We start from the raw sequence: 14,968 nt of genomic DNA, 5'->3' as shown, positions 1-14,968 counted from the left end.
AGTGGTAACATAGTACCCCAGTTTGATCAGGACATAGAGATACACTAAGAGGCCTGGTTTATAATAAGTATGTTAATTTCCACACAAAATACCAACAAAAGAATGATTTTTACTGGAAGAATCAAACTTGACTACCAATAATCCACTACCAATAATTGTAGGAAACGTGGAGACTTTTGAAGTTAACATATTTATAGATTCAGGGAGTGAGGTGTCACTCATTTCTAGTGCATTCTTTAACTTATTACAAACAAAACATCTCCTACCTCTGTTACCAGAAACTAGAGTTTACACAGTTGGTATAACAGCAACGAAGAGCAAAGTTGTGAAACATGAAACCCAGGTAAATTGCCACATTGGAAATAATTTGTTTTGTCAGACATTGTTAATAGTATAAAATATCAATAGAGATGTATTATTTGGGTTAGACTAGCTATTAGAATTTAAAGTCATTTTAAATTTTGAGGAAAATCTTCTATGTTTTGAGAAAGGGGACAGTAGGTATTAGGTACCATTTGTGACAGACAGCTAAAGTGGTAAACAAACAACGGAGAGTCAATGCCTGCGATAAACAGTATGGCACAACTGTCACTGGAGACCAATTAGCATATAGCATTGACATACAAAACAAAGTAAAAGAATCCCCAGTATTAACCAATGCACAAAAACTAGATTTATATATAATGCTAATGGAATATGATAGGTATTTTCTGATCGTCCCGGTAATTTCAGTGATTACATATGCAAGTTTAAAATCAAAGATGACACTCTATTTTTCTGTAAGCCATATCCAATACCAGTAAACCTGAAAGAAGCAATTAAGGAGTGAATTGACAAAATGATTGACAACAATATAATAGAACATTGTTCTAGTGTCATGAGTAACCCTTTAGTAGTGGTAAAAAAGGTTACAGGTGGTGTGCGATTAGTGCTAGACGCACGTACATTGAATAAGCATATAGAAACAGAACAAGACAGACAATTAACATTGATGAACTGTTATCCAAATTTGAGAAAGCAAAGTTTTTTAGCACAATGGACCTGACTGTTGGATACTGGCAAATTAGGTTACATCCGGTTTCAAAAAAGTATACAGTTTTTCTGTTTGATGGTAAATCTTATCACTTCAGTGTGTTATCTTTTGGACATAATATCTCAGTGTCAGTATTTATATGTGCTCTGGATGAAGCATTGGGAAGAGAATTATTGAAGGATTTAATAATATATGTAGATGATATTCTCATAATCTCAGCTACCTGGGAAGACCATTGCCTAACATTGAGTAAGACCCTGAAAAAGCTTAAAGAAAAAGGTATTACAGTGAAATTGTGTAAGCCACACTTTGCGAGGTGAGAGCTGAAGTTTTTAGAGCATCTTGTAGGGGTACAGGGGATTAGATCGGATCCTGAGCACATAAAATCTATTAAAGAATGTCCACCCTAAAAATGTGAGACAATTGAAGGGATTTATTGGAATGGCAAGGTACTATAGACGGTATATTAGGGGACAAGAACTAAATGACACAAGAATTTTATGTTTGTTAAGAAAGGAAATATCATGGGTTTGGGATCAAGAGACAAATAATGCGTTTGAAAACATAAAAAGAGCACTAGTAGAAGCACCCATATTGCATTGTCCGAGTATGGGCGAACCATTTAAAATTGCAACCGACACATCTGATTATGGGACCGTGGCAGAACTATTCCAAGGAAAGTGGGTATGCATAATGTAAATCACAGATCTATAGCTTTTGCTAGCTGTAGTCTTAATAAACATGAATTAAACTACACAGCTACTGAAAATGAACTGTTAGCAATAATATGGAGTATCCAAAAATTCCAAACACTAGTATGGGGGTCAGAAATCCATATCTACACAGATCATCATGCTCTAACTTTTTTGATGAGTAGTCATTTGTTACATAGTAGATTAATGCGATGGATGTTGTTCCTACAAGAGTATGACATTAGAGTATCGTATGTAAAAGGTTCTGAGAATATTGTACCAGACACTATGTCTGGGTTACGTATAGGCATGGAAGAGTTAAAATGGATGGAAGATCTGGCATAATTTTTGCAATTAATTTTCTGACAGGAGAGTATCCAGATACCAGGGTACAAGAGACGGCACAAAGAGTAACAGAGAACATACATCATGATCCCTATTTTACCAAGATGTTTGCTATGTGTATTAGGAATTCCTTGCCTCCTAATCAAGCAGGAAAGTGGAAAATTATGGGTCATAATTTATTTTGGAGAGATAGTATAACAGTGTAACAGTGGCGTTTATGCATTCCAAAGTTAATGGAAGATGAAATTGTGTGGTCTGTTCATACAAGGTATGGACACTTCGGAGTAAAGAAATGTATAGCTCATATGAATAAGTCCTATTACTTAAAAAGGCTAGGACATAAAGTAGCATCTTTAATTAGGACTTGTGAAATCTGTCAGAAGGTGAAAGAGAGTAACACTCATGTTAAATACAAAATGTATCCAATCATTCCTAAATCTATACATGATCTTACAGCAGCGGATTTCTTTGAACCAATTCTGAAAGGTAAGGGAGGAGTGTCATACATTTTAGTCCTCATAGAGTGTTGGTCAAAGTATGTTAAGTTGTATCCTATTAAATAAGCAAATACACCAATCTATATACACTGTTTGCAAGAATATTTTCTGGAGGTAGACAAACTGAAACGATTTCCCTCTGATATTGGACCACAGTTTTTTAATAGCAATTTTAAAGAATTTTTAGCATGGGAAGGTATTCGTCAAGTGTTAATATTCAACTATAACCTGTCCTTGAAGCTGTGTGAATGGGTAATGAAAGAGATTGGGAAATTATGCCACACCTACTGCCATGAGAAACATACTTACGGTCAACAAAGATCAAAGACTGTGAACTTATTTTAAATGAAATACCACATTTATCAATGGGATTAACACCTTTAGAAGTAATAGGCAAACAATTTGTAGGAGAATTTCTTATTAAATGTTTCATTTGGCCTGAACAGCCTATTGAAGATTACTAACTTAAACAGGAAAGGGTTTCTAAAAATTTAGTTGAAAAGGCACAACAAAGAGTAAGTAAACATAACGAGAAAGCAGTTGAACCTCAATACAAGGTTGATGACCTAGCTCTGGCTAAACAACATCTTCAGACCTCTGCCCTGAAGAAGGAAACACATAATTTTTTTTCAGAAATATGAAGGACTTTACCGAGTACAAACGGTAATCCATCCCAAAGCATTATTTTTAGTAGATCCTATAACTGGACCAGACAAAGGAAAATACAATGTTAAGGACATCTAGTTGTATATCCTCCAGGAACATTAACATCCTGTGTTAATGGGCGGAGTGACAACTGTCAGATCCCGAGTTGTTTTCGGTGTTTCATCCAAAATGATTTTCCTGTACTGAATTCCCTTCAAATCTTAAACTATTCTGTAATCTTTTCTTGAATTCTTAAACTATCCTATAATTTTAGTACTGAAAAAAACTGGATATGACAGTCAAGTAGAGAACAACCCAAGAGAATCACAGAATAAGAAGGGAAGTGATCTCTAGACATGAAATGAAATTAGTGGAATATTATATTTATGGATAATGTAATATAATGTGATGTACAGAACAACTATTTTATCATAGTGTATAATTTTCTATTTTGTATAGAATATTTTATACCTTTTATGAGATACGAGATAGACGTAAATGGGAGGGTTTGTATAGTTTTGGAAGGGGTGGGTAGTGTAGATAAAAGCATGGTTTACACGAACATATAAATCATGGCTAACACAGAACACACACCACACCTTTCAAACAACCCTCGCAAACAAGTGTGCCTGGTTCTTCAGCATTTGCTGTTTCCATAGGGTTGCTAAGATTTCCTTCGGGGACCTGAAGGGTGAAGGTGAGAATGTCTGTTCTGTAGGAGACGATTTAAAAACATACCTCCTCCAACTTCTCACTCAAGTACTGGCAAGGTAGGGATCCTGGGGAAAAGGAGTGGGAAGGGTTTCCTGTCTTTGGGGCTATCTTCTTTCTCTTCTTCAATCTTAGCAACCATTTCTTTTTTTCCATATCTTACTTCTCTTTTGAGTACCTGCCTATTTTTTCCCTCTTTCCATATTCATATATTTCTATAGCAGAAGTCCTTCAAATTCTCCATGGTTTCCAATAACCTACAGCTTATCTCCAGATAAGAAGGCTGAAGAATCAGGCTGCACAAACATACAAAGATATATGAGTATGCAAACAATGAAACTACTACTAACTAGAAACCTATCGAGAGGTATAAACCGTCAAGTGTTGTAGGGGGTAGGCATGTGTACATTGGGAAATATGCACACATTGTTGTTTACTATGACACTTCTACATCACATGTGTGTGTGATATATATATATATATATATATATATATATATATATATATATATATATATATATATATATATATATATATATGAAATCATCATAGTCCTCGTATATATATATATATATATATATATATATATATATATATATATATATATATATATATATATATATATATATATACGAGGACTATGATGATTTCATATCACACACACACATATATATATATATATATATATATATATATATATATACATATAGAAAAACTATGATAATTTTACAACGAGTATACATAAGAAGGAGGCATAGGCATGAGTAATCAAGGAGAACACAAGCCAGATTGGAGTTAATTATGATTCTTAATTAAGTAAAGTCAGTGTAGCAAGTACTCTGATGGAGGGATGAGTCATAGAGTAGTGGGACTTGATCATTAGGTGTAGACATAGTATCTACTATGAGTTGAATAATATTATCTACTAAAGATTACAGAAGCTGAAAAGTAGAGGAGGACTCTAGTAGGGTATTGAATGAAGTATTAAGAAGTGAGTGTGAAATAGTTTTTTTTTTTCCTTCCCCCCCCCCCCCCCCCCCCTCCCACACACAGGAAATATTTAATTGTGGTGAGTTTGAATTCTATATTCCACTAGCATTCTTATGTTTCCTCCAGACTACAAACAGTCTATAATTATTGAGGCTATTACATACTAAAGAACCAGTGCAAAGAATTAGAATAAAGAGTAAAACACTCAAGTGTCATGAACATCTGGAGCTTGCAATTGGAAACCAAAGGTTTAGGCCCCACAACTCCTAGATATAAAAGAATTGACTCCAACATTGAGTGAAATACTCCCATTTTATAATCAAAGTAAAATGAAAAAAAAAGCTAAATGGTGAATAAAAGGATTATGCACAGTTAAAAAAAAAGTGGAATGCATTCTTTTGAAATATGAATTGTTATTATGTATAACACTAATGTATGTATAAAATATCGCATTTACAAGCTGAGGGGAGGGTTGTGTAGTGCTTTGAGAATTTCTATGTAAATTCTAGAACCACTTGTCCTTCTACCGTCTCGAACACACGATATTTTAAAAATGAGTGTGAGATAAAGTACATACTGCGTGACACATGTTTGTGTGTGCAGGCTGGAAAGGATTCACGAGCACAAGGTAGACATGACAGTTGAACAGCATCGACAAGTGTTTGCCGCTTGCGCCATGGAAGTCGTATTGGAAGAACAAGTAGTGTTTATGTTTCTTATGGTGTTTTATATCGTTGACTATTGTAACAAGAAAAAAGAAGAACAGTTGAAAAATGGTTAAATATACTTCATGTGTTGGGCTTGCTGGGAGCAAGACTTGTTCATAAATTATGTGGTTGTAAAAACTACGTTATTGCAGATGTATTTCATTGAGTCTAACGCAAGACGAATCGGTTGTCTTATAAACATTCAAATATTCATGGGAGAAATATTGAATTTGTTCTCTGTGGAAGTTGAAATATACTATGTCTGAGTTATAAGTATTCTTCAAGTACTAAATTATTTCAAAAATAGAGAGTCTTATAAATTCCTGTAACCAGCATTATTCTTCAGAGAAGAATGTTTTGGAGATTGATGGAGCCGGCAATCCTGAGAAGGAGATCGGCTGTGCCGATCAAGTAAGTCAACCGACCTGAGAGAGGTGTGAATTTTGCTTGCAATCCAACATCACACTGCTTCTTATCATCACACATCATTATACAGTCTCTGCATGACAAGATGGTCAGCTTGAGAAGATGCATGCAAATGCTTAAATGCTAGGTTGGATGCAGTCAATAGAGCTCTTAAATGCATTTATGAAGAGAAAAGCAAGAAAGTTATTGTTAAATCAGAAGCAACAGGCATATTACAACAGCTTAACTCTAAAAATATTGCATTCATAGCTACAATATGGGAAGTATTTTGGAACGTTTCAGTGCAGTGAGTACAGCACTACAGTCAGAAGAAGTTGACATACCTGCGGTAACTTTAAACTTCACTTCTGACTTTCATAGGTGAGATGACCAAATCTTTTGAAGTGTACAAAAAGTTGGCAGAGAGAAAGCTGGAGGCCACACAACATATTCTGCGAGCCAATGAATCTCAAGAAAAACGTGTGAAGAAACGAAAGTTCTTTGATGAGTGAGACTCAGACTGACTGAGTCAGAAAATGAAACAGTGGTTTGCATATCTGAAGGTGACACACTGAAGAACAATTATTTAGTTATATTGAACAGGCTATCCACACAGCTCAAGAGTTTTCTGAAAAGTTCTCTTCCTCATCCAGTTTGACGGAAATGGACCATGGTGAAATGTATAATGCTGCAAAACTGCTACAGCATATTTACTCAGGGATATAGAGGATTCTTTTGGAACAGGATGTGTCCATTTCAAAAGCTTGCTTTTGAGTTCTGGATATGAGAATGGTTCTTCTTTACCAGTCTTAAACAAAATGCTAAGAGAGAAATATCTGTTTGATATGTATCCAAATATCAGGATTGCTCTGCAAATTTATTTGGGCACACCAGCGACAAACTGCTCTGCTGAATGATCCTTCTCAGTTCTTGGAAGGGTTAAGAAGTACTTGCGTGCTTCTCAGACTCAAGATCATGTGAATCACTTGGCTGTATTAGCAATATAAAATGATCTGACTGTGAAACTGAACTTTGAAAATGTGATAGATGTGTTTGCTGATAACAAGGCAAGAAGAAATCCATTCTTTGTGGATATAAATCTCAAGGACCATAATTCCACACAGTATTATCCATTTATATATATACAGTGTTGCAAACAAAATGTTTTTCGAAATTGACTAAGTTTGTTGCTGGAGTGGAGGGAGGGGGGGGGGGGGGGCTGGCAAAAAAAGTTATAAAAAAGTTATTGGGCTCAGGAGCGTAACATTATCTAAATACAGAGCTGAAGGCATCACACTTCTCTTGTAGCAGTATCCTACCAAAACTTCCTGAACTGGTGCCATTCAAATGTAAGAATAATAAATTATAATAAAAGAATTTTGCCTAGTGATTGTATAATGAATATGGACATTCTGTATGAAACTATCAAGTGATCCCATAAAAATTTAGTATCTTGTGTATAGCCACCAAAAAGACACTGAATGGTTTTTTTCTCTTTGCAAAGTATGAAAATAACTCAAAACTCCTATGTTATATCTATAGAGAAAATGAAAAAAAGCAAAGATAAAGTGCCTGAATTATAAATGTTTACAACATACATGACACAGAACTGAGCTTACTGACACTGAGCACACGATGATTTGAGAATAAGGTTTGAATTAGAGGAACTTTTGGGACCCGAGGAAAAATAGACACAGCTTCCAAACCATCCACAGTTTATACAATTATTATTGGAAAGAAATGGTTTACATATGTATTTATGCTTTCAGTGGTATATGTAAGTTAAATTTTGTGGACTTAATGATTTTCTTCATAACAAAATTACAAGGTTTATTTTGTATTTATTTCTGTGATCACTGGTTGATACTGCTGCTGCCAAGGAATCGGACTGCGAAATGTTATAAGAGCAGAGAAGGTGAAGTGGTGGAAAATGGACAGTAAAAAGTGACTCTCATAGAGATGTAATATTTTTACCTTTTGTTGAAAAATTTAATCCCTTTTGTTAATATTTTCAAGTTCATTAATGACTATTGGTTAATGTGAATTTAAGATGTACAGTAATGTGAATTTTGTAATTTTTTCAAATTTTATTTATAACTAAACTTTGAAACTATGCAGCAAATAAGAAAGATTGAATTTTGTTATTTTTTCTGTTTTTGTACAAAAATGTAAATAGATGACCAGTGCCTTCATGGACTTACTTAAAATTACTGAAATTTATGACATAATATTCAAAATATTGACATATATGTAAATTTTTTACCATGGAATTATCCAGGTTACTATTTTGTAATATTCACCTGTATAATTCCATGGGGTATGTTTGGCCCCCACCACCCTTCTAAGTCTTTTATACTCCTAATTACAATAGTAAGGATCTATACTAGCTTTTTTCTTTCCTTGCTGTTATTCTTACCTAGTATTTTGATGATAGACTCTGTTATATGTGCACACATTACATGAAATTACAGACTAATGTAAACTAATTTTGGCTGTGAAATCAATTTATTCAGATATTGCAATGCATTGTTCTTAGTGTTTTGTATTAGTTAGTTTTGCTGGAAATGATGCATTTCAAGAGTTATTGTATTTCAATGTTTTTGATCTAGAAGGCATCCATAAAAATCTAGTGAGCTAATCGATGGATTCAGAAAAGTAGATTACCTTTAAACTGTAGACCAAATTTTGCTCATTTTCTGAACCCAACAACACCAAAAATAAACATGTAATTGGCATAATTAAGAATTGTGTAATTTTTAATATCCAAATTTTAATAATCAGTATGGATGCCATACCTAAAAGACAAGAATCCTCATAGTTTAAGCATAATTTGGTTCTGTGTCTTTTAATAGCAACTGCTCATATTGGTAGTTTGATAAACAAAATCTGACAGTAATTGTTACTTCTATTTAAAAAGGAATAATTTGACCCAGGGAAATTTATGGTTGGTAAAAATCAAATTAAAAAATCACATAGTATTCTAGCATGTATCTATAAAAGGAAGAAGCATGCACAATACCATTATTGTGTTTATAGTTTTTGCTGGAGTTAAGTCTTGGTCAGTATGTAACTTGCTCTGGGATTTCAGTATTCTCGACAGTATGGGCTCTAGTGTTGTTGTTTGAAGTAGCCTTGAGATTATTTGAGGATATGAGCAGTGACTATCAGAATCAGTGAAAGACTTAACAAGTAACATATGTAAACATGCCATTGTACTTTAACGAACTATTATCATCATTCCACGTGCCTTGTAGACAATTTCTTGCTCTGCAGTAGGAAAAATTACTTTGTGTGCCAATTAATTCATGATTCTCATTCTTTTGAGTGAATATAATTTAAAGTTATCCATCATATGTGATTACAAGGAGACCAACACAAACATTTTTTATCTATAATGATGCCTGGTTTTTAGTGATAGGAATCAAACTTCATAAATAAATATGCAATGTGATTTTGTGTGAACTTTTGAAAAGAACTACTAGACTTATCTTTTTATTTATTAAGAGTTACAATCCTATCAGAAACATTTTCAACTAATGGACCAGTGGAACAACTAAGGTCCCTCTTATATCCTCACAATGCATGGCTAAATTAGCATAAGTATATCATATGCAACTAAGTGTATTGAACATTTAGTACTTGGTGACAAGGTTTACATCCTTTTAAATCTAAATATGCATAAGATATCCTTTTTTTAGCGATTCCACATCCTTACAGGCAATTTCATTTGGAATCTGTGGGAGGTATATTAGCATATCTGTTCTTATTTTGTTATATTTACTTTGTATTCTTGTTTTCTGACATGTTCCACATCCAAGAGGGTCTCCTCACTATAGATCAATTAGAACAAAAAGTAAATTTAATCTAATCCTATGCAGTTAAGTCACTACTCCAGGAAAAATAGATCCAACATGACATATTTGTGGTCAGATCTAAATATTAGTGAGATATACAATCTTTATCAACAAAGTACCAAGACAGCAATAAAGACCCCTTAGTTTGAGATGTATTGTAAAATATTTCATACATTTTTTCAATATTGGCTTTGCAATACCATGTAGTGATAGCTGTCATGTCCGTGAACACCTTAGCATATAAAAAATTGTCTGAGGAAAATAGTCAGAAAAAAATGAACTAGAAGTGAAACTGTACTCTCATGTTAAACTGGCTGGTGCTACCTAAGAAAATCTGAATCTGGCACAGAATATTCAAAAACTAATAATTCATTGCTTTTGACATGTGACACTATATGTGTATGTGCCACTTGTCTATATGAATTGCGTTCTTCAAATGCCAGTTGTGGACATCTAACTTCTGTGAACATAATATATCTAATAATGATGTTACGATGTAAGAGGAAGTAGCAGGTTATGGGTCAGATTACATTATTTCATATCTTCAGCAGTGTATTATAGCAGTCATTCCTGACAGTGTACATCACGTTATTGTGTATTCAGATTTTTGTTTTTGTCAAAATAAAAAACTTCTCTCATGTTAGCTTTTGGATGTACTTTATACAGTCAGGGAGATTCTACTTTGTGAAATGTAAGTATCTAGTACCAGATCATGTGTATTTACCCTGTGATTATGATTTTGGGCTAACTGAGAAAAACAAAAGACAGTTACCTTTCATTTATGTTCCAGATCAGTAGACGGAACTCATCAATAAGGCGAGAGTAAAGTAACCTTCCAATGTTGTAAAAATGACAGGTCACTTGCTTATTACAGTAAAACATCTTCCTGATAAGGTACAGAGATGAGAGAATTTTGATGCTGTAAATATTAGAACAAAAACAAATACTAGGTAGGTTTACTATTAGTAATTTGACATTTCCTCTCAAATATGATGGTCCAAGATTTATAAAACACTTATAAAACCTGCAGTGCTGAAGGATTTACAGGAATTACTAAAATAACACTGATCGTTCTTAAGTACAAATGTATTGTGTGTATTTTTTAGAATAAATTCATTTAAACTACATTAAACTTTTTATACAATGATAAGACTAGAAAACACATCTCGCTAGAGTTATGGTAATTTGCCATTGTGGGTGTTTGAAAATGTGCCAAACAATCTTCACATGATATTGTCCTTTTTTATTAATCAGTTATTATTTCTCATGTTACGATGCATGATAAAAGATTTGACTAATCAGAAAGATTAATTGGTTCTCCCTGTAAGAATCTTTGTTAAAAATAATAATAAAGTAAATTGATATAGTTTTTACAGTGTCACTCACAAATCCCACTTTTTCTTAATTTTTAAAAACTGTGGTTTAGTACGTTCTTCCGTGTGTGTCTTCAACTGAAGCCAGAATATTGGGGGTGAAGGAGGGATGAGGTTGGTTGGTTGGCTGATTTGGGGGAAGGGACCAAACAGCGAGGTCATTGGTCCCATCATTAAGGAAAGATGGAGAAGGAAGTCGGCTGTGCCCTTTCAAAGGAACCATCCTGACATTTGCCTGAATCAATTTAGGGACATCATGGAAAACCTAAATGAGGATGGCCGGACGCGGGATTGAACTGTCATCCACCTGAGCCCAAGTCCAGTGTGTTAACCACTGTGCCACCTCGTTCGGTGCCAGAATATTCTTCACACTAAAAGCCACATATGTTTCTCATTATATAGATGTGCGTCAATTCCTAATTCTTATTTAGTTGCTACACATTACTTGCAGTCTGCCTTGTGTTGCATACTTCACGGGAAGTAACTGCAGATCCAGAAGACCTTTTCCAAGGAATTTTTCCTTTTGCAGTGTTCTTAAAAATACTGTAACATTAATACTGGTGCATTCTTCAAGTTTAGAACCTTGTTTGGTATTGCACTCTGGCTGAAATTTTCTAATATATTTTCATTTAGTGTATCTCACATCCTTCTTGCAGTTAACTGGTGTTATGATTTTGAATGTCTAATTTGCTCGTCAGAAATGCTCTGGTACTCTTCCTGCCTCCAACAACAGTGTTTGTGGTGCAGATGAGCTACCTCCATCTTTTTTTTTTTTTTTTAAGAGAAATTTTCAGAAGTCTCCATTCAAAAGCAGGACAAATTTTAATGTAGAGCTACATAAAGGTAGTGCTTTACCTACAGGATTAGACTATCAAGTGGAAATGAAGTACTTGTGCTCAATAAATAATCGCTATGTACAGTAAGAAGAGGCAGAATAATAATAAAATATATCTCCTGCAGAAAAGGCAAAAGATTTTTTACCAGTTATTGTTAGGAAAATGAAGATGTAAATACCATAAAACAAAGGAAGGAGAGGCACACAGCGGTCAGTCACAATCCCATTGGCATTTATTATTGGTTCAAATGGTTCAAATGGCTCTGAGCATTATGGGACTTAACATCTGTGGTCATCAGTCCCCTAGAACTTAGAACTACTTAAACCTAACTAACCTAAGGACATCACACACATCCATGCCCGAGGCAGGATTCAAACCTGCGACCGTAGCGGTCGCACAGTTCCAGACTGAAGCACCTAGAACCACTCGGCCACCACGGCCGGCCATTTATTATTCTTGCAAATCTAGATTTCAGCTATAAATAGCAATCTTCTATCCAGAATGAATTCAAGTTTCAACAGCTGTTGCTACAGTTGTTAAACTTAGTTTGTATTCATCATTTGGAATACAGCAAGTAATGGACACCTGATCGGCTGGGAAGCCACAGGCATGTGGCTAGCAGAGAGGAGTGCAGCATCACCTGCCAGCAAATCATGTGTCTGTTAATCATTGCATTCCAAATACCAAAGGTGAACTGGTTTAACAATTGTAGCAATGGCTGTTCAAACTTGAATTCATTCTGGATAGCATCCCGCATGCTGAAGATTTGAAAGAATAATAAAAGCTAATGGGATTGCAACTGACTGCTATGTGCTTCACCTTCCTTATTGTCTATGGTTGCTTAACACAACATTTCCTGATGGAATCAAAGTTGTTTCGTAAAATAATTCATCCAGGACCAATGATCAGTGACATGTTAAAATCAAAGTTGTTATCAAAACATTTATTTTATGTTTTACACATTTTTCTCTGTTAATTTAAATTCATATTTCTTCTCATCAGCAACAATACACAGAATGTTAAGATATATTATCATACATTTTCAGCATATTTAATAAATACATTGATATATTGTATTAGTTGTAATATTTTTGTTTTAGTAAATTAGTTGCAACAAAATTAACAGAATTCACAGCACAAAATAGCTGCTATGTGTGATATTAATTACTTCATGGAATAATTAAGTGTCCAACAAAAATATTTGTTTGCGTTTGGCATTCCTTAATGAAGAATGTGAAAGGATGGTCTGCCTTGAAAGAAACTGGCTCACATGGAATTTTGGCCTTCTTGTAACGGATAACTGCACCTGAAATAAAAATCAACTTTGAGTGATATAAAGTTGTTTAACATATGTCAGTTTTGCTTTGTGTGCATGTTACATTCAGGTTAAGCACTTTAAAGGAATATAATTAACAGTCAACACATTATTAGAACTGCAGCAGAATGTTTAGCAACTAGAAGTATCATTTCCATTCAGTCCAGTTTCTCCATTCTCCTTTACAACATAGTTCCTCCTTCTTCATGAAGTTAACATTATCACCACCACCACCACCACCAAAACCCTTTCTCTCCATTTGTATCTCTCACTCTATCGACATGACTTTAATTCTTGATATTTCATTTTTCTTATTTTGTGTGTTACGGCATGTATTCCTTCTGCGTTTTTTTCTGCATTTACTTATCTCATGGTGGTCTCATGTCTGGATGTTCAGTTACTAACAGCTACCAATATTGTTCTGGTACTTTGATCTTGGCTGTGAATTCAAAGTTTTACATTTTTGTTCATTCACTTCCTTCATTCCTTCACACATCATGAAGAAGAGCTTTCAGCATTTGAAATCAGTCATGTTACACATTAATAAGGAGGACAATTCTACGGGTACACTAATAAAAATTATGAGCTGTGCCAATGTACATACACAGATAATTTTTGCATTACTTCTAGATTACTATATTTGAAGAAAAGCAACATCTTTGAAAAGGCAAATGCTCTTCCTATTACACTGTTCAGCTGACGTTTTTATCTACAACATCACACAAAGCTCTCATGTAATTTTACATGATACATGACATAGATTTTCAACTGCTGGTGTGCCATCAAAGTCTGTGTTGATGTGATACAACAGCCAACCAACAAATAAGCAGCATGCTGAACAATGTGCATATACTGTAGATATAGAAAAGTCAATACTCAAGGATTATTGCCACATTGATGCAAGTAGGATAACATACAAAAGGCAGACCATCATAGAGCGTTAACAACAGAAGGATGCCCAAATTATTTGAAATTTACGTATCTACATCTGCATCAACATGACTATTCTGCAATTTACAGTTAAGTGCCTGGCACCACTGTCAAGCTGTTTCTCTACCTTTCCATTCTTGAACAGTGCACAGGAAGAATGAATAGTTAAATCTTTCTATATGAGATCTGATTTCTCTTATTTCATTACAGTGATCATTGCTCCCTAAGTAGGTGTGCACCAACAAAATGTTTACACATTTGGAGGAGGAAATTGTTGATTGAAATTTCATCAACAGATCCTGCCATAATGAAAAACACCTTTGCTTTATTATATCAGTGATGCCTGCTCCCCTATTTTATGATAATATTGCATGACCTGTCCATCTTTGAACTTTTTCAATGTCCTTCGTCAATCTTTTCTGATGTGGATTCCACACTATGCAGCAATACTCCAGAAGACAATGGGTAAGCATAATGTAGGCAGTCTCATCATTAGACTTGCTGCATCTTCTAAGTATTCTGCTAATAAATCATAGTCTTTGGTTCACTTTCCCCACAACATTATCGATGTGATCAGTCAAATTTAAGTTATTCATAACTGTAATCCCTATGTATTTAGTTTAATTCACAGCCTT

At 34.4% G+C, this 14,968-nt stretch overlaps 1 protein-coding gene across 3 annotated transcripts in view; it reads right to left on the bottom strand.

Moving 5' to 3' along the window:
- Positions 1–13,089: 13,089 nt before the first annotated feature.
- The window catches only part of LOC124596608 (leukocyte elastase inhibitor-like), a 170,053-nt gene continuing 168,174 nt past the window's right edge, over positions 13,090–14,968 (bottom strand). Inside the window, exon 8 of one of the 3 annotated variants that reach the window (XM_047135827.1) lies at positions 13,090–13,394. In XM_047135827.1, the coding sequence (XP_046991783.1) occupies positions 13,258–13,394 (137 nt within the window). In that variant the 3' untranslated portion in view covers positions 13,090–13,257. The remainder of the gene's footprint in view (positions 13,395–14,968) is intronic. The other 2 variants (XM_047135828.1, XM_047135832.1) reach the window with 2 other exon arrangements.

This window comes from Schistocerca americana, chromosome 2 (genome assembly GCF_021461395.2).
Source record: "Schistocerca americana isolate TAMUIC-IGC-003095 chromosome 2, iqSchAmer2.1, whole genome shotgun sequence".
Lineage (NCBI taxonomy): Eukaryota > Metazoa > Arthropoda > Insecta > Orthoptera > Acrididae > Schistocerca > Schistocerca americana.
This window is presented reverse-complemented; position numbering and strand designations above follow the sequence as displayed.